Source organism: Thermobia domestica, chromosome 13, assembly GCF_964235325.1.
Source record: "Thermobia domestica chromosome 13, izTheDome1.hap1.1, whole genome shotgun sequence".
Taxonomy (NCBI): domain Eukaryota; kingdom Metazoa; phylum Arthropoda; class Insecta; order Zygentoma; family Lepismatidae; genus Thermobia; species Thermobia domestica.
This window is the reverse complement of record NC_137466.1, coordinates 138,396,704-138,418,100: the sequence shown is the minus strand read 5'-3', so window position 1 is coordinate 138,418,100 and position 21,397 is coordinate 138,396,704. Positions and strand designations below refer to the sequence as shown.

Below are 21,397 nucleotides of genomic sequence, written 5' to 3'. Positions count from 1 at the left end.
GCCCGACTCCAGACTCAATCGACTCCCTCACCATCAGCCACGCTCATACACCCTCCCTTACCCTCAAGAACTGTTGGTAAGCCAAGCTCCTTAAATACGAAATTAGAATGGTTAGTTTAACGTTCCACGGCTATGCCCTTTATTCTAAGGGAGACGGGCGACTAATGCAAATGAATAAAGGTAAAATTAGGTCCTTCTGTTCGCTCACCGAGAATTGAACCCGTGACCCTGTGCATCACTGGCGCACACGCTAACCACTAGACTAGCGATGAGGAAGGTTAGAAAATAAGTAACAGTAGTTTAAATTTGTATTAGTTAAAGTTGCACTAACCACTAATTATGTTTCCATATGGGAATGGCAAAACATAATGTGTAATTGCATTTAAGCAGGCAACCAAATCTCAAACTTATCAATTAAATTTAAAATACTTTAAGTTCAGTGGTGAAAACGATATATATATATATATATATATATATATATATATATATATATATATATATATATATATATATATATATATATATATATATATATATATATATATATACTGCTAAGCATGCATGTAGAAACTAATACGTCATTCTATTAAATTATAGATCATCCGTTACAACGAATGTTATGAGAACTTGTGTCATTGACACTTCTTACAGGGAATGCTTTTCCAAGAATTACAGAATTTTCATGACCTTTCCACCCCTCTCGAGCTTCTATAGTTTCCTTCTGACAAAAAGAATGTGTTTTCCGCATGAGTAAGTAACTATTCCAAGAAGAAAGTGTGTGATTCTAACGACTGCAAAAATGTTTATAACCTGTTTTAAGTCAGACATAAATGCTATGTTTTTGTTTGGTTACATAAAATATGTTATCTTTTCTAGCTATATGACCACTCGAAAAAAATACTAGAGAGGGGGAAAAATGAAAATGTTCTTCAGGGAGAGAATTAAATTTTTGTCACACGGAATATCCCTTTCACATCCCCATTAATTCATACACTGGACCAGCTGATGTTTTGTGACCTAATTACGTGACTCTGTGCCAAGCAGGTTGCTACTCTATTTGAAGTTCGCAGGAAAGTGCTATTTCAACCATTTCCCAAACAAATAACTTTCAAGCAAACATCCTTCAGGAATTCATTCTGGTGATGGGCATTTTCGCTAACCCTCACTCACCCTCACCCTCAATTAATTCCCCCACCATTACCCTCATTTACCCTCACCCTCAATCGACTTCCTCACCCTCAGACTCAGCCACCCTCACCCTCAGTTGGCTCCCTCACCTTCACCCTCACCCTCAGTTGATTCCATCATACTCGCCCTCAGCCACCCTCACCCTCAGTCGACTTCTTCACCCTCACCCTCAGCCACCCTCACCCTCAATCGACTTCCTTATCCTCACCCTCAGACACCCTCACCCTCAATCGACTCCTTCACCCTCACCCTCACTCACCCTCACCCTCAATCGACACCGTCATCCTCACCCTCAGTCGACTTCTTCACCCTCACCCTCAGACACCCTCACCCTCAATCGACACCTTCACCCTCACCCTCACTCACCCTCACCCTCAATCGACATCGTCACCCTTACCCTCAGACACCCTCAACCTCAGTAGACTCTTTCACACTCACCCTCAGACACCCTCACCCTCATCTACCGAAATGAGGGCGAGTGAGGGTGAGGGCGGCCCTCTTGAGGGCAAAAATGAGTGAAGGTGCCCATCTCTGCTCTCATACCCTCCTCCTTTGGATGCTTTTTAAAGCAAACTGATACGTTAAAAACCGAGTTCAAGCTTCAAGGTAGATACTAACTGTGTTTAAATAATAATAATAATAATAATAATAATAATAATTTCAAACGGTCTTTCATTCATGAAGAGATGCACCAAGCTTTTAATTTGAAGTAGTTTCTGTCCCTTCCTGCAGGCGGCGCAACGCATCAATCTGTCGCAATTCGTTAACATTTTGAACCAACAGATGGCATTCCCATTTAGTTTCGTTTCAGCAATATTCACTCGGTTGATTCAGTAACGATTTTTTTTTAGAAAAATGAAAAGAAATCTTTGAGTTTTACATTCCACGGTTATGCCGGTTAGGCTAAAGGAGACGGTGATGATGAGTAATGAATGAAATGGTGGAATGAGGAAAGTGGGGGTAACGGGAGAACCCCGAGGAAACCCACGCACATGGTGTTTGTCCTCAACAAAGTTCACTTGGCGGGGCTGGGATCGAACCCGGGGATTTTTTTTTTTTAGATGTCGAAGGAAAAGTTTATATTCAGATACGCGAGAACCTTCCAAGTTCTGTAATTTTGTTACATTTTACTGATTGTTTTTAGACGTGACATTTTGATTTATAAAATCTAAATATGATTACAAACAGTGGCGTGTTTACGATTTTAATTCACAGAGGGCTTTGCTAACTTTATTCCTGGAAATGTGAAAATTCTGCAAAATATTTCCTTTACCTTAATATAGAAAATAAAAATTCTGGAGGGGGGGGGGCTTCAGCCCGGAAGCCTCTCATCCCTGAAATATGTCACTGATTATAAATTAGGACCTACCTCAAGGTCTCAATAACTTAATTTCGAAAAAAAAAGTTAAGAATGCTCCAAAAGCATTGTCAGAAAGAACTTAAAAAGAATAGAGATATGGAGCGGGAAGGATACTGTCATTGTTCCTAGATGTAAAAGTAAATCTTTTTATCTGCATCTTCTTTTCTTCCTCGCAAAAATTAGCAAAATATTATCTCCTTATCATGTGCGCCAACTACCTGGGTGCTCTGGGGATCCAACACCCACACAACTGCACCCACAAGATTTTTAGTTTGATAGAAACAAAAAATATAAATATTTCTCACTTGCTATTATCAAAATTAAGCAATTAAAACATTGAAATGAAAGTTAACATTTCTAACCTGTAAAACATAATTTTTTCTTTCAAGTATATTTGTGCAAAGCAACCAAGCAACACATTCGCCCCTTCCTTGTCTGTCATTGGCCTAGTCAAAGGCAGTCCCCACAATAAAAATGGAACTATATTGTGAATAGAATCGACCACAGTCCTTTATGACAGTGTTCATAAAAGATTTTAACTAAAAGAATATCAATCAAAAATGTCGAGATTCACCTGAAAAACATAACATAAATCGCAATTGATATCCACCCACATAAATTTTGGAAAGCCAGCGCCGTTGCTCTGTATGACTTACAGTTCTCGAGATATGGATGCTTAAATATCTAGAAATGGAAACTTTTTGGCCAATATCTGGGGAACGGTGTTCAGTTGGCCAGGTGGCCACCGGTTACTATTTGGTACCAAAATGTTTACCATCCTCTTAGGTATTGATCAACACCAATATGATCTCTGTGTAACTTACGGTTCCCGAGCTATGGCTCGTTAAATACCTAGAAATTGGCCATTTTAAGCCAATATCACGGGAATGGTAAGTCATAGAGAGTGGTGTTAATACCTAAGTGCAGTGGCGTATTTATGGGGCTTCCGGGATTAAGCCCGCCACCCTCGAAATCTTACTTACTATAGTAAAGTAAATGAAATATCTTGCAGAATTTTCACATTTCCAGGCAAAGCCCCCCGAAACAAAATCATAAATACGTCACTGCCTAAGAGTATTGTAAACATTTTCGTACCGATATTAATTGGTGGCCAGTTGGACAGTGGCCACCGATTACTATTTGGTACCAAAATATTTACCATCCTTTCAGATATTGATCAACACCAATATCATCTCTTTATGACTTACGGTTCTCAAGATATGGATCCCTAAATCTCTGGAAGTCGGCCATTTTTGGCCAATATCTCGTGAACGGTAAGAGTGACGCCAAAAATATAATCACTTTCTCTGATAGTTTTTGATGCTTTATCGAATGCAGGGTTCAACATTGAAAAATCGCAAATAACAGGCAGACGGACAGACAGACACAGAGAATTCAGTAACGAACGTTTTAAGTTGGTTGGAAAGATACGTCACTGTCAGCCTGTCGACGGTATGTTGAAGCATATTTAGACATTATGACATGTTATTAAAACCGCCTTCATATCCTTAATCATATCACTTGGTTTTTGTGATGATTCGTTCCTCACAAAGGCTAATTCAGTGATATACGGGATATACGGTTTCACGCTTTTCACGGAACCGAATATAGATCCAATCTATTCTCACAAAGAATTGAATCGAGTATCGCTAAATAAGAGTGATCAGAGACAAATAGCTCTAAATACACCATTCTTCATGTTTTGTACTATTGCTACTATTATTACTACTACACTATTCTTACTACTACTACTACTATTAGTACTACTACTACCACTACTGCTACTCCTCCTCCTCCTCCTCCTCCTCCTACTACTACTACTACTACTATTACTACTACTACTACTAATAATAATAATAATAATAATAAGCTAACTCTAGGACCTATGTATCCCGGAGGATAAATGCTACGTTCACAAGAGTTCTTTATTGACTTTTGTCCTTGGCTAACTGGATCCAGTTTCTACTTTGTATTCATATTGCTGCGAGATTCATCTTAATATTGTCCTGCCATCTGCATCTAGGTCTTCCTAATGGTCGTTTTCAAATTGGACTTCCATTTTGAACTTTAAACGTTCCCACTTTCTTCCATTATTACTATTACTAATACTACTAGTACTAAAAATAATACCGATAAAAAAGAACTTAGATTCTGATAGTTTGTAACGTCTGGTTACTCTTCTACCTCTCCCCCACAATCCGTACACACTAAAAGTGTTAAGAAAATTGTAAACCATATTACTACTTCAGATGACCATAGATCCGTTCCGTATTTCAAGCAGGAACATAACTGACAGATCCTGCGGGCCATTTCACTAACGTTTGATTCCCGGCGGGATCTCATGCGGTTCGGATTCCATGTTAATCAGTAGGTCCACGTCTCATATAGCCTCGCTGCTGAACGGGATGTTAAACTCAAAATCAACTCAACTCAACTCAACTCAACAGCCATTTCACTAACACGTTATAAATGTCACATTGAATAATTATCACATTTTGCAACATTCAGAGCAGATTCAATTGCTATCAATCATTTGGACTATTTCTAGCTTTCAATAACAATGCAGAATTTGTTCAAAGCCAATAATCTATAATATCATCTACCAAACTAAATACCAGGGCACCTCATTTACTAATATACTCACGATATTGTTAATCACTTGAATAACAATAAAGATATTGTGACGTAACTTAAATTACTCATTTATTTTAGGAGTGGTCGTGGTCAGAAGCAAGAGCTTAATACAGAATGGACAACTAAAGCCTGAGACCAGTGGCGGCGATTGGACGTTAAAAGTGGGGGGGCAAGATATGATGTGTATATCAATGTTAGTGTTCCTGGTTGTTTCTAACACTTTGTTTGACGAAAGGTTGTATAACTAATAGGGTACTATATTTTTCAGTTAAAATACCGTATATCGTGTTTCATATTTAATTAAGTAAATTCATAAGAATAATTTACTTAATTGCTCACGATTCCTTGCTCATGAACATCTTAAAATTCTGTCTGGAAAAATGTGTGATCAGATTATTTAGTAACATTTCTAAAACAAATAAATAGAAAGGATATTATTAACCATACTAATGAAAAATAAGGCTTGTTTTGTAGAAGTTATATTGAAATGAACAACTTACATTTTTAACTCCACACTTGCCATTAAATGTATGTTATTACTCTTAGAAAATGAAAGACAGTAAATACTACATGCATATGCTACGACGCAATTGTAATATTAATTCCTTTGAATTGCAATTAAAACGCGATTCCTGTAGCTGTCTTAACTCCACGGGAAGACAAATAACCAATACACTCATACGCAACGACAAATATTATATGGTACCATTTTATCTATGAACCAGTAATATATGCAAAAACTTTATATTTCCAAATACAACTATATACATTAACCATTTTAAATTATGGCTTTTTAAAGGTAAATTCTTGAATTTCAGTCAATCAGCTACAGCATCATCCCTATCTATCCTAGGATCATGGTTAGTACCTCATTCTCTTCAGAATAGAACAACCTTTCAAACGGTTTCATTTACGTTTTCCTATCATGTCGCTAAGGCGGGAAAGTTTGAGGGAAATCTGGATTTTTTTTCTGATTTGTTCATTCTTTGATTCCCTCTGGACCCCCTTTGTTAACGCACAGATCTCAAAATCAACTGAAAAATACGAAGGGATGTACTAAATGTATATTAAAAATTCAAGCTTCTATCTTGAAAACTAAGTGTGGGAAAATGCTTACCAATGAGCTAAGAACATTCCCACAATGCCCGAGATGACCCGTATGTAATATAAAATTTTCCTGAGACATTCCTATTTATACTATGATCATTGTTCGTACATCATTCCCTTCAGAATAGAACATACTTTCAAACGGTACCACTCACATGTCTCCATTATGTACCTGAGGTGGGAAAATCATGAAAAAATGGATTATTTGTTTAAAAAATATTCCTTCTTTGTACTTTTTTGCCCCTCTGTACCCCCTGTTTTAACGCAGAGATCTGAAACAAAACTTTATAATACTAAGGGGGTACTAAATGTGTGTGCAAAATTTAAATCTTCTAAGTGCAAAAGTAAGCCCGCCAAAAATAATATTTCTACAATAATCCAGATTCCCGTATAAAAAAGGATCTCAGGTAAAAATTCCTTGAGACATCCCTATTTACACTAGGATCATGGTTCGTACATCATTCTTTTTAGAAGAAAACAGCCTTCCAAACGGTACCACTCACATGTCTCCATCATGTATCTGAGGAGGAAAAATCGCGAAAAAAGTGATTTGTTAAAAATATATCCTTTTTTTTACCTTTTTGCCCCTCTGGATCCCACTGTTTTATCGCAGAAATCTGAAAATAATCTGGAAAAGATTAAGGGGTACACTGAAATGTGTGTGCAAAATTTCAATCTTCTAAGTGCAAAAGTAAACCCTGCAAAAAGTAATAAAAAAGTCATAAAAATATTTTTTAGTTATGACATCATCACACTACGTCTTGACGCAGAAAGGCGTGAAAGCATATGTAACATGTTCTACAATGCGACCAGGCTTGAGAAAAAAAAAAAACAAGTAAAAACTTTTTTGGTACTTTTTTAAATCGAATAATGAAAATTCTAGCCTATCACCGAAAAATATATAATATAATTACAAGAGCTAAGTGGTCACTTCAAAAAAGTGGGGGGGGGGGCAACTGCCCCCTCTTGCCCCCCCTAATCGCCGCCCATGCCTGAGACAAACATCTTGTCATTTCAGCTAAACGAATAAAACGCAAGCTCTGACGCGACGTTGCCAAGTGGTAAATGGGTGTGGCTGTAGTTAAGAAGACAAACTACAGCGAAATCAGGTGAGAGGGAATAGACGTGAATGTATGCAAAATAAACGTGGCAACAATACCACTGGCCTCTCATTGGCTAGCAGCATTTTAAAGGGAACTTGGAGCGCCGCCTTCAAATGCCAAGATGTTTGTCACGCCCTTTAGTAATAGCTATTGCCAACGAGACAAGACGAGAAATAACTTTTTTTTTAATCAAAAATTTTGCAGAATTCCAATTTTCGAAAAGCTTTTTTTTTTTCACTTCGTTTCGAATATTTTTATCTAGTTTTGTAAATGTATGTACAAAATGTGTGCTCTGATTTTTGTTCTTAATTCATTTTAGAAGTAATCAGATTTCATCTGCTTCACGAGAGGTTCAGGAAGTATGTGATAGCAACAATATTTAAACAGTATTTATTATTGACGTATACTGTGTAATGACTACTGTATCTTTAAAACTTTTATAAATGTTGTTCATTATGTTTGTAAAATCACTGTATCAATTTATAGTGTTTATACTATGAATCATGGAACACTAAAACAGTGTTCGGGGTGTAAGACTTGGGTGAACTAATGCTGCCCAGAAGACTCATGAAAAAGCTTTTCTTCTCGTCTCGAAGTTCAACTATTTGAGTTCACATATCACTTTCCGTACTCCTTAAGTGCAATACTTCCCACTTTTGTAAAACACTAAATCCATTGGATAATTGCAGAAGAGCGAAGCGATATGATATGTATACTACTATTTGTATATAAAATGGGGCGAAAATCTAACTGTATTTGGATCTGAGAAACTGATTTAGTTTGGAAATAATAACGTAATTTAAGGAGCAATTTTGGGAGAAATAATTTCTGGAAGGAAAGGAACTTAACATTTTGTGTAACGACGTATTGTTTAAAAAAGAGTGTATTGTGTTTTCGGACGATTGAACTTGATTTAGCTAGGTTTCACTTCGGAAAAAAAATCACTGAAGGACAACTTTAAGAGGATGGAGGCGAAAAGTACTGAACTCTCGTAAATTCAGACATTTGTCAATGATAGTTCGAGTCTAGAACAAGAAATTTGTATCTTTTTGAAATATCTTCTAATAATTTTGTATTTTATCGTGCAAAGGACGGCCACATAAGCTGCCACCTGATTTGTATCAATAATACATATCAATTATCATAAAAATAAAGATTATTTTCAAGATCTCTCGCATGGAAAATAAATTTCAGTGTCTAGCGATTGAGACATTATAAACTGTACACACTAATTTTCTGATCTATAAGAAAAGAAAAAAAAACTTTGGAAACGGTCGGGAACTCAACCAGAAATTTTTATTGGGGAGATCCAGGCTTTGGAGGGGTCCAATGTTACAAGCCGCTACGTCAATGTAGTATTGAAGGGTATTATTCTGCATCCAAAAAGACGATAAATAATTGTAAGATACTTTGCACCAACTTTTTCAGGGGAAAAAATGATAGATTGTTTTTAGAAGAGTACAGGTGAAGTGTAAGATCAAATTTTCATGCTACATCAATGATTTCTTTGTTAACCAATTATAGTTTTATTGAGAAAGTATAGAAATATATGTTGGGTTAAGAAGTTTTGGGGAGAACCAGATCCGGTGGAGCCCCGTGAATACACTCCTGGAAAGTGTTATAGGTTTATTTAATAGGATTTTGATTCTATATACTATCTAGTTCACTTTCTACATAGTTGCTCTTCTCCGTTGTCTTAAGGTTATTCACTAAAGTTTAAAAGAAAGTGAATATTAAAAAAGTGAAATGAAATCTTCAAGTTTTACGTCCCAGGGTTATGCCGGTTAGGTTAAAGGAGACGGTGATGATGATGAGTGAAATCGCGGAATGAAGAAAGTGGAAGGAAACGGGAGAACTCAGAGAAAACCCACGAGCACGCTGTTTGTCTACCACAAAGTCCACACGGTGCGAGCTGGGATCGAACCAGGGACTCCAAGCATCGGAGATGAACGCAAAAGTGAATATGAGGTAATCCGAAGAGCTCTGTTGCTGTAATACAAGCAAATTTCATGACGTTTTATTCTTTTTCATACTGTTATCCACCAAGATATAATCAACACTGACTACCTGTGCATATAGTGGATTGAGGAGCTAACTAAAATTTTTTGCACCACCTTTATTTGTTTTGTATTCAATATATTCGTGAACAAAAGGACAGCGCACTTACATTGAAGCACCAACAACGTTGCAATACATACAGAACAACACGCACGAATTACATTTGTAACTGATAAGAAATAGCCTTAGCTCCTTCTAGTCTAATACTAGTACTGTCGTAACGAGAAAACTCTATCGTACTATGATACCAACATTGTCTTTTAGTATAGATCTCCAATAAATTTATCACTTATCGGAACCCCTGTACGGTTCAGGTCCACCCAACGAACATATTTCCATATATATTCTAGTTGTATAATGCTCATTGCTACATGAATGACCACACCTTAATTATTAAGTTAAAATAATATTTCCGTTATCTCCATTACTACTATCAACTAAATAGTACTTACCAATGCATGCTCTAGGACCTTCTCCGAAAGGTAAATAAACGTGATGATGCCTTGTCTTTTTGTTTTCTTCATTGAATCGTTCAGGGTCAAATCTCTCCGGATCTGAGTAGTACTTTGGATCGTAATGAATAGCAAAGATTGGTATAGTCACAGAAGTCCCTGCTTCCAAGGAGATGTTAAGGTCAGGTATTGTATAATCCTTGGTGCACGTGCGATCCGTAAACGCTATTGGTGGATATTTACGAAGAGTTTCTGTCAATGAAATAGCGAAGAAAATTAACGTCAATACTAAGTACATTTATTAAAAAAATATATGCACAATATTTATTATTAAGCACGTTTCAGACACTAAGACAACTTAGAATGAACATATGATATTAACAATGAAGGATTAAGAGGAATACTGTAATCACTGCGAAATCAAAATACTGCTAATTTTACTGTAATTATGTGATAGTTTCAAATAGATAAAATATAATCGAAATGTGGAAGAAGAGCGCGCTAGACAATATTATTTTGTATAGGGTAGCTATTTATAAACGCGAAAATAAATGCCGACTTTGTAAATGGCTGGAAATTGAAAGCCAATAAGTGAGTCGTGATAACGGTATCTCATGTAAAATAATATTGTTTAGCGAGCTTTTGTTCCACTTTTTGATTATCTTTATCTATTTGAAGATATCACATAATTATTGTGGAATTAGCGGTATTTAATTTCGCCGTGATGGGGCCTCTTAAGGCTGCAGACTCCTAAATATTTTTGAAAAAGTAATATTTTTTCTTTTGCCCGTTTTTCGTAAGTGGAAAGAGGTAATAAAATGTAACTTACCACAGTAATAGATAATGTTATTCTACACCCGAAAATACAAATCGGAAGAATTTTCAATGTTTCCATCCATATAAATTACAGTGTGACCAGAATTTGAATTACTCAAAAATCTAGGTTAAGGCAGCGACTAGAAAAATGAACTCAACGGTAATTGATGACTTATCATGCTGTCTATGTTCCTTGTTTACTACTTTTTAAATAATATTTCTATTTATTTTATAAACCTTACATAAATTATTACAAAATAAATAAGTCATTACAAAATAAATAGAAACATTATTTCAAAAGTAGTAAACAAGGAACATAGACAGCACGATAAGTCATCAATTACCGTTGAGTTCATTTTTCTAGTCGCTGCCTTAACCTAGATTTTTGAATAATTCAAATTCTGTCACACTGTAATTTCTATGGATTGCAACACTGAAAATTCTTCCGCTTTGTATTTTCGGGTGTAAAATAACATTATCTATTATTGTGGTAAGTTACATTTTATTACGTCTTTCCACTTACGAAAAACGGGCAAAAGAAAAATTACTAGTTTTTCAAAAAATATTTAGTAGTCTGCCCCCTTAAGCACAATGTAAAGAAAGTTTTGGAAGGAAGTAGGTCAGATTGAGTACAATGTCGATGTTCTCCTGGTAATATGAAGAAAAAATTGATCATTGAAGATAAATGTTCATATTTTTTTTTTTCACATTTTGCCACAATTTAACGTAAGTGCAACCTTGTATGTCCATATATTGAAGAACTTAAACCTAAAAATGATATATATAGCATTATATAAAAGCATTATATTTATATATGGCTCATGCGTACGCTTGGAATACGCTGACCATATCTTTAAATGTGGATGGCTAATCACAATACGCTGCAAATGCGAAAGCAATAAAAGCGCGCAGAATACGTCGGCTCGAGCGTATTTGGTGCGTTTAGGAACAATGGACCGCTTGCTGTTTCGGAATCAGTAAAAGATGTCTAAAGGAAGGGGGGGGGGAAAGAGGGAAGGACGTGTTGCGAGGAAAATTGATTTTAGCAAGAAATGACTGCTTGGAAGATACTTCTTGCAAAATGTTGGAACTCTGCTATTATTAAAGTATGTGCGTATATAACAAACGAAAATTCACAAAAATGCAAGGAAATTCCGAAAAATTAGCTAATCACAGAAAAATCTATATATCACAATAGGGTTATTTCTCGTGATTCGTATGAATGAGAATAAGTGTGTGGCAGTAAGGCCTGGAAACCCTGTCTCGCTCACACTATGATTTATAACTCTGGCGAAAGTAAAATTATTGAATAGCCATCTAGATCGCATTCGCTGTAGGGGGTAACTCATCGGAAACGCATCCTCGTCTAGCCATACGCTTACTTACTAAGTTGTATGGATCAGTACAAAATAACGGAGCTTGGAAACAAAATCTTAAACTAACCGCATATTGACCAAAGGGGAGAACAGCCAAACCGAGGCGCAGTACAGGCAGACAATTGTGAACAATAGCAGTCTCATACCTTGTACTCACCCGAGCACGCGCTATACAAATGTCTTGTCAACATTGCGACTGAGGTTCATGGTCAATTCACTCAGACCAGTGTCACCGCATCCTCTCCTGCCTCGCTCTGCCTCAACTTGCCTGCTGACTTCCGGTCAATATGTGGTTCGCCTGAAGGAAGGACATTGCGTCTGAAGAAGGCGTGCCTGCTCAAACTCTGCCTAGAAAAATGGCATAAATTTAGAGCATATGATCAATTTCTGATGATAAGTTCTCTTTCTAACAGTGCCTATCCATTTTTTTTTTTGTTTGTGTACAACAAAAGACACGAATGAACAGGAAACAAAAGCATAACCATAATGCAGGATTCCATAACACGTATATCCGACACCAAATAAATATGTATAATGCGAACATTCAGAAAGAGATGTCTAAAGTGGGCGGAGCAAATCCATGTATGGAGATTATGTGAGGAATTCATATAATGTTTGTTGGAAAGTGTTTCTGAAAAGATCTGTGGGTAGGTCGAAAATAAAAGGAGAAAGAATTATTATTGGGGAGATGGGGATCGTAGCACTCCCCTTCCCCCCAACAGTTGACTGGATTACATTAACATCTGAGCAAGCGTATAACAGTAAGTCATCTTTTAGAGATTACAGCATTTTATCAGGAGGGCATTATTGTTTATTTTCTACCAAAATAAATACCACAACGATTCTACAACTTTGGCTGTTTCACCTGAAGAGAAAGACATGTTGTTCATGTAAAAATAAAAATACATTCAACAGAAAATGATCGATTAATCTACTGAAGGACCAAACGGCAGTAATCTAAGTTATCAATCAAATTTCTCAGTGGCTAGTACCAAACTGTGTTCTTCTGTCATTTTTCGAAAGAAATACTGCAGCAACTTCTTTCTTGTTGTCAACACTGACTAAAAGATCTTGATGTTTTACTAAAAGATCTTGATGAATATAACAAACCGCCAATGATACGCTCGTATAATTGCTTCTGTTCATCGTAGAACCTAAATATATTTTTAGGCTGCGAAGAGCACTAAAACTTATTTGTGCGTCACAGCTTGAGTTCGGTAAAATCAACAACAGGCGAGGCAATGTACCCATATTTGAAATTAATCTTCTTTCTTCAAGTTTTTTTTTTTTCACTTAAGGCAATCATTGCGTTCTTAACAATGATTTTAGTCTTCAGGAGCAATCTTAAATCTAAATCTAAAGATGGTGTATCAATTTCTGGATATAATTTCAGATCACGCAGTTACCCCTTTTTAGTAACACATTTTCCATCGTTAGAGTTTGCTTAATTTCTGACTACTCGAATTTATTCTTGTATCATAAAAAAGCTGAGTCAATTATTTCGTAGTTAGGTAGTTTATAGTAGTCGGTAGCTTCATATGCATGAACAGGTGGGGGTCCTACAAGTCTTTTCGGTGGTTTCTTCAACCTTAGAAGGGTTACTGGAAGAAGATGAAGTTCTTTAATTGTTTTCCTGACAATTCATAAACAGAGCAAAAAACTTCTCTTCAGAATGCAAATCACTAATGCCACTTGAAATCAATTACACAGATTTTTGAAAGTTTGACAGAGTTACAGTTCTTCATTGAAATGTTTTACTCGGCAATTCCAGTTGGGATAGCAATTCGAGAGCCATAATACAGCCAAGACAGTTCTATTTTCGACTTTCTAAAGCAAACCACTAGCTTTCTCGTACTTATCTTCAACCAACTCCTCCAGAGTTCGCAATATTATTTCATATTATATTATAGCTTATTCAATCTGATATTTTCTATATAGCTACCGTGTTGAACACAAAAAATGTACCTTCAAAACGTTTATCAAAGGATCACATGCAATTTGTAGTTGAATATGATGACATTTAGCATAGCTTTCGCTTTGGGAGACTGACTGAAAATATTATCAAGTTCATTAATCCATAGCATTGAGTTTTTGACTGTATGTGATACATCAATACTTACACAACGGGCAATGCAGTGCACATACAATACAAGTGGCTGTATTTCTAAAATAAGAGGCTGAACACCTTTTTGTGTCACTCTACTGCCAGCTCCATCGTTGCATTACGGTGAAATTCTGATAAGTTTGTTTCAAGTTTTAATAATGTAAATTACCCAAACAATATTAATCATCGTAGAAGAAATTAAACATTGACCATGGCTACCAACTCGAGAAAATGAAATTGCTGCAACCCCTCACAAATTACCTATGTTAAAAGTCTATCTTAATCTAATAATCAGCAATATCTCAAACCCTACAGCTAAAACCGGCCAGTTCGTAACGTTAGACATGACACAGAAAATTATTCCTTCATTCCCCTCTAATGATGCTCGTGATATAGATATGTAGGAATATTTATTACGTGAGAAGTTAGAACGTTATTAGTTTTAATGATTTCTTCCACTTTGTATTAGTTATACCATTGTGTACGATAACAAAAGCAGTACATTTTAAAATTTGTCTGATGTAAGCTTCGTAAGTTTTTGTTTCGCTTTCTTTAGCAATGGCAGTAGATATCAACGGTGGTGGTATATGTTCCGTATCATCACTGCGGTTATAACAAGATCGGAGACATGAGTCCCGTTTTTTCATGACTCAGATCTTACAGCTTGATGTAGGATCTGAACCAGCTTTATGGAAGGAACTTATAATTTATCTTGAGTATTCATGTAAATAATTTAACTTCTAACTATAAAATCTGCTTCAGTTTTGTCATTTTTACCAACACTCAATCAAAATCAAGCTAAACAGGTCACTAAAGAACAAAGGGATCTGATACCTCTTCGCTTAGGTTTCTAACTCTCCATTTGATAACATGTAAAATTTAATATGGTAATTTCTAACAAAGTATTGCAGGTAATGACTTGAAATTTTTAATACAAATACACAAGACACACATAAATCCAACCACGGTCTCCAATTTACGTTACATGCGTTAGATTAATTGCAATATATTCTTCAGTAAATTTGGCAACAGAGAATAAAAAGTATGAAGAGAGAGGGGAGAGGGCTGACCATCTGTTTGCTTGTTAGCTGCTTTTAAAAGGACGCTCTTACCAGAAAAATCACGCTGTGATTCTCGCTTCTCAGTGGTTAGAATGGTCTGGACTGTAAGAGCCCAAAACCACTTCTTTCTTCCTTTCACGGTTTGTTTGTTTCTTCCACCCCATGCAGTCACAAGAAGACAACTTGTTTCGGAAAGCATTTTGAATTAGTAGCAAAAATCAAAACTGAATGACACCACGGACGGATTAAAGGGAGGGGCGGTCACTCCCTCCGAGAACATTTGAATACTTTGAATAATCGGAGTAAGAAACTAGAAATTGCGTAATCTAATAAGAAAAGTTTGTTGAAGTATACAGATCAAGACGCATTTCAAGTGTTACAGTATTGTACTCTCCTCCCCTCCCCTCCCAATTCCTTTCTGAAGAAGTTCTCTTTTGTTTCTCTGTTCCATATTAGCCTTTACACTTACACTTTCACTATCCAGTATTGATTTTGACCATACCATCTGCACAGCAAGGCGAGTAAGGTTTACGAGTCCTTCCTGCCCCCCTTTTTAAAAATTGCTAATTATAAAAAAAAAAATATCGAAAACAATTCATCTCAACGATAAAGACTTATATGCAATCTTAAAATAAACTCGCCGCCTGTCGCGTATGCTAGCGATGTAATATATACGAATAGATGAAAAGTTAATTTGAAGCTTTATGTATTGTTTTTCTGTAAATAAGTCCGAATTCATATTTGTTTCTATTGTTGCATCGACAAAAGTGAGTGCCAAATCGTTTTAGGCTCGTTGGTCTTTGCGAGGTCCCTAAAGATGCAAGACCATGGGCAGTCGCCCACCACTTGAAACGCCTCTGCACTAGAGGTCTGCACGTGCTCGGCCCTACAAAGCATGCATCACTTCGGGCCCGGGAGAGGTTCGGGCAGTAGCGTCATTTCAGATTTGGCTTGGGGGGGACAAGACCCCTTGGTATATGTAAAATTTCACGTTTTTCACTGACTTACTACTATTCTATTGATAAAATCTATATAAATCTCAAACTCAGGGGGGGGGGGCAAATGCCCCTCCCTGCCCCCTAAATGACGCCCCTGGGTTCGGGTTGTGAATTTTTAAATGTACAACCATATTTCTCGGACTTTTTCTGGCCTAACTTTGTAAATATTGTGTAAAACGATACAAATTGCACCTTTCTTTCTGGAGGACTTTTAAAACACAACTGCAAAATCAAACCTCGAATTGCCGTAAATAAAAATACAATTTTGAATTAATAATTAAGTTTCTGTAATTCAGACTTATTTCGGGCTCATTTGATTATCACAGAGCTCAGTCCGGGCTCGGGCCTAAATACTAAGACATATTTCGGACTGGGGTCGGGCCTCACATTGTAAATTCACGGGCCGGGCCCGGGCTGAAAATTCCGGCCCGTGCAGACCTCTGCTCTGCACCCGCACACATTTCTTCCTAGTCCAGAAAATCTCCTCCCCTCTGCATCGTCAATAATGGTAAATTTGTTCCTCGTATATTTGCTTACTATTGTAAGAGAAGTTCAAACCAGAACTTTAAAATTTATTCGTTGTCTGGGGTAATGTGAGTAATGCAAATTAAGAAAGATATGCGTAATATACACATGTCAGAAAAACTTGATATTAATTTGAATAGACCTTGTACGTAATGTTTATTTTAGAAATAATAAACTTATGCAAATATATCGAGACATCTGAAATTTAATGTTAAATAGTGGCGACTCAGCCAGAAGGGGCGTGCACTATTCAGTTAGTCAAAGAACTCGTAGCTTGAAAACTACTATTTAACCCAATATTGAATTAGACAAATTTGTAAAAAGTAAGATAACCATAGTTGGAAATAGAGTGTGTATTTTTTTAGGAGGAAACCCAGAAGTATATTCTCGATAAAATAATACTAATAATAATCAGTGGCGTATTTAGGGGGGCTTCCGGGCTTAAGCCACCCCCCCGAAATCTTACTTACTATAGTAAAGTATATGAAATATCTTGCAGAATTTTCACATTTTCAGGCAAAGCCCACAAAAATTTAGCAAAGCCCCCCCCCCCGAAACAAAATCGTAAATACGCCACTGATAATAATAATAATAATAATAATAATAATAATAATAATAATAATAATAATAATAATAATAATAATAATAATAATAATAATAATAATAATCTTCCTCACTTCAATCATAGGTTGATGGGCAAGAAGGAAATTTTAAAACTTTTCTCTCCCCTGGGAGAGCTGTTTTATAATTTGATAAGGTCTCTTCTTCGTTATTGCATCTATCCTTGGTCGGGCCGCGGTGGCTCAGAGGTAGAGCGTTCACCTCTAATGCATGGCGTTCTTATTTCGATCTCAGCTCGCACCAAGTGAACTTTGTGGAGGACAAACACCATTTGTGGGGTTTTCCCGGGGTTCTCCCGTTCCCTTCCACTTTCTGCATTCCACCATTTCCTTCATTTCTCAACACCACTAGCTCCTTTAACCTACCAGGTATAACTGTGGGACGTAAAACTTATAGATTTTTCTATCCTTGGTCTTCCACTTCCTGTTTTTTTTGCCTTTTCCTCTATCAACACGGTGTCCGATCTGTGTGTCGAATAAGATAGGTAAGCATGCTCTTTCTTCTCTTTCCTATTATCTTCATGATCTGTCGTCCTTTACTAGCTTCCTTTAGTACGTCTTTATTCCTTCCCTTATTATTATTATTATTATTATTATTATTATTATTATTATTATTATTATTATTATTATTATTATTATTATTATTAATATTATTATTATTAATCTTTCTACGGGTACATCTCGCTTTTGTGGCAAGATTCGCCCATTCTAAGGTTTTAAACTTTCGCTCTTGATTATAAAAATTCATTATACAATATAAAAGTCTATACAAAGGAATGTATAGGTCTACATCTTATAAATAGTATACACACACACATTCTACTATTATAAAAATAGTATACATCTTACAAAAATAAATTATCAACGAAATACCTCACTACTGTCAAACAACATTTGTACTGTGTATATATTTATATTAATTATATAGACTGTCATGTCTTTTAATCACATGGCTACCCAGCTTGCCTCACGACGATGGGCAGACGCCAATAATTTGAGTATTCTAGCAGGGATTCGAACCTAGAACCAGGCGATCAGGAGTCGAACGCTCTAATCATTAGACTATGAAACCCCATTGAATGACTATAAGGTTAAAATTCAAATGATTCTACAACAATTATCAACGAAATATTTCACTACATTACTAACACTAACGACATTTATACTGTTGATACATTTATATTAATTACTTTATGAAAACGAAACTGTATATCTGAAATTAAAACGATCCTACAAAAAGCATTTTTTTACAACAAAATACCTTACTATTGTCAAACAATATTTATTCTTTGTGTACACATTTATATTAATTACATTATAGAAAAGAAAGAATAGAATGATTATATGCTTGAAGTTAACTCATCTAAAAAGCAATTATCAATAAAATATCTTAATATTGTACACTGATTACATGTACTGTACACTTCGTATATTACCAATACACTAATGTCTGAAAATTGAATAAAAATATTGTATGTATGAAATTATTACATTGACCCCACAAGCCAATTTTTGCCAAGTCTAATACCATCTTTCAAAGACATTACTTTTAGTTTTATTACAAAGTAGAGCATTTATAGCATCTTATACGAGAACAATATAGAACTTCTTATTATGATAAAGTACATTTAACACAAATACGTTATTTAGATACAATATTTTTGTTCGTTCCAAATTTTTAATACAAACTACTGCTGCTGTTGTCTTTTTACATTTACTGTCTTCGAGTTCATTTTTGTTTGTCGAATCTAACACTGAGGTTCACGACGGAGAGGAAGTGACTGTTCCAACCGAGAATCAACAATTCCAGGGAGTATGACAGCTATTTCTATAGACAGCCGACAAAAGGGCAAAGCTGCCCCAAACAAGTTTTTGAAAAAAAGGAAAAAAAAGAAAGAAAATTAGAAAGAAAGGATCAGAGGCGACATTGGTTTCTAGCCTGAAGCGCTCATAAATCACTATCACGTGTCGCGAAGACTAGTAGGGCTAGAGGTTCCGAGGGCTCTCAATTCCTTCAAAAAGATCTATCCATATACTATATACAGCTTAGTTGCCAAACTTACTGAATAATATATTACAATTAATCTAACGCATGTAACGTAAATTGGAGACCGTGGTTGGATTTATATGGGTCTTGTGTATTTGTATTAAAAATTTCAAGTCACTACCTACAATACTTTGTTAGAAATTACCATATTAAATTTTACATGTTATCAAATGGAGAGTTAGAAACCTAAGCGAAGAGGTATCAGATCCCCTTAAAGGAACCCTACAATGTGTACAGCAGTTGAAATCTCGAGTTTTATTTTTCTTCATTACAAAGATTCATTACAAGTTTCTTGAACCACTACTGTTAGGTTCACGGCAGGATCAACTTGTGTTGTCTATTGACTTCCGGAAAGACTTACGTAAGTACGTACCTGAAATAACTTGCTGTAAATATTCCATTTCCTGAAGAGCTTCGTATGTTATTTTTCCACCATGTTTCTCCAATATTTCGTCCACTTCATTTCGTGCTTTCTCCTGAATCTCTGGTTGTAGGGCCATCTCATATAATGCGAAACTTGTAGTTGTTGCCGAGGTTTCGAATCCTCCCACAAAGAAGATTAACACTTGGGCAGTTAAATCATCATGGTCAAATTCTGTAATATGTATAAAACAAAATATATTGTACTATTTTCAGTGTCCAACAAGAAATTTTGTTTGTGCATACTTTTATTTTATCAAAAGACTAACCTATGGATCGCCGCAACTACCTTAATGTGAAGCAATCTATACAAATTTCAGAGGCTTGAACGAAACTTATAAATAGCTCTTAATGAAGAGAAACATAAAACAAACATAATATTACTCTGCGTTATTTGTAATTGGGCAAGGAAGTATATCTGAATGTTAGAGCTAATGCGTCTTGCTCAGTTATTGTTAATTTTACATTTTAATTTGTACACATAAAATAATTATACTATCTCCAAGTACTCTTGATGGTAGCTCCAAATATTTTAAATGAAGAACTCACTTACATAACTCTATGCTTTAGATCACTGGAAATAACCAATCAAATAGAAGAAAAGTTGACAGTTTAGTACTGATACCAAACGTGTACCTGACCTTCCTGTTTCAGATGAAGTTGGTTAACATTATGATAAAGGTTTTTCATAGACATTGTCTAGTGCGCATATTTTTTAAATCACGCTCGATTCTAGCCATAGGAGCTTAATACGCTGTTATGATTGGTTGAAGTTATCCGTTTCTCAGCACTAGCATACATATATCATAAATCAGACGCCTGCTGCTGTCGGTTTTCCTTTGCCAGCGTACTAGCGGTGCTCAAGGAAAGTTTTCTTTTAATATTTTAACGTTTTTATAACACTTTTATAATTAAAATAAAATAAAAATAATATTCATTTGCCGTTTTACGTAATATATAATGCATTAAAAGTTTACCGTTTACAGTTTCAATAAATGGCCACAAATGAAGAACTGAAACATATAGCCAACCCTTGATAGTGAACAGCGCCTGCTTAGGCACCTTTTGGCCCTAACCTTCAGTTAACTCATGTTACTCTCCCTAGCCCTTACACTCTCCACTCTGTCAAAAAAAAAAAAAAAAAAAAAACTTTCGTGAAAATGAACCTAGCAAAAAAGTTCATTTAATATTGCAAAATTGGCTTTAATGGCATCTCAGTTTCTACCCGAAATGTAAATCTGCACGATGTTCGTAGCAGAGCTACGAAACTAACAGTCCACGATTTCCACCCACCCTCTTTATAAACTTGTTCCCCAATCCAGCCATTTGAATGGTATGATAATAATATTTGTGATTCACCCTCAAATTCATCTGTGCCAAACAGGTGTAATGTCATGTCACCCAACGACATTGTAAAAGGATGATTACTGGACTGTTTCATATTTGATCAATAATTTCTAGAAGCTATCTTAAACGTAAATTCCAGGTTTCTTATTTATTTTAAACATAAATAAACTTGAAAACTATA

General features: G+C 35.8%; 1 protein-coding gene across 4 annotated transcripts in view; it reads right to left on the bottom strand.

Annotated features, from left to right (window-relative positions):
• The window catches only part of LOC145668571 (cytochrome P450 6k1-like), a 68,462-nt gene that overhangs the window by 30,908 nt on the left and 16,157 nt on the right, over positions 1-21,397 (bottom strand). For all 4 annotated transcript variants that reach the window (XM_081736572.1, XM_081736571.1, XM_081736569.1 and 1 more), the window contains exons 3-4: positions 19,823-20,044; positions 9,903-10,154 (exon numbers count right to left, since the gene is read on the bottom strand). In XM_081736572.1, coding sequence (XP_081592698.1) covers positions 9,903-10,154; positions 19,823-20,044 — 474 coding nt within the window. The remainder of the gene's footprint in view (positions 1-9,902; positions 10,155-19,822; positions 20,045-21,397) is intronic.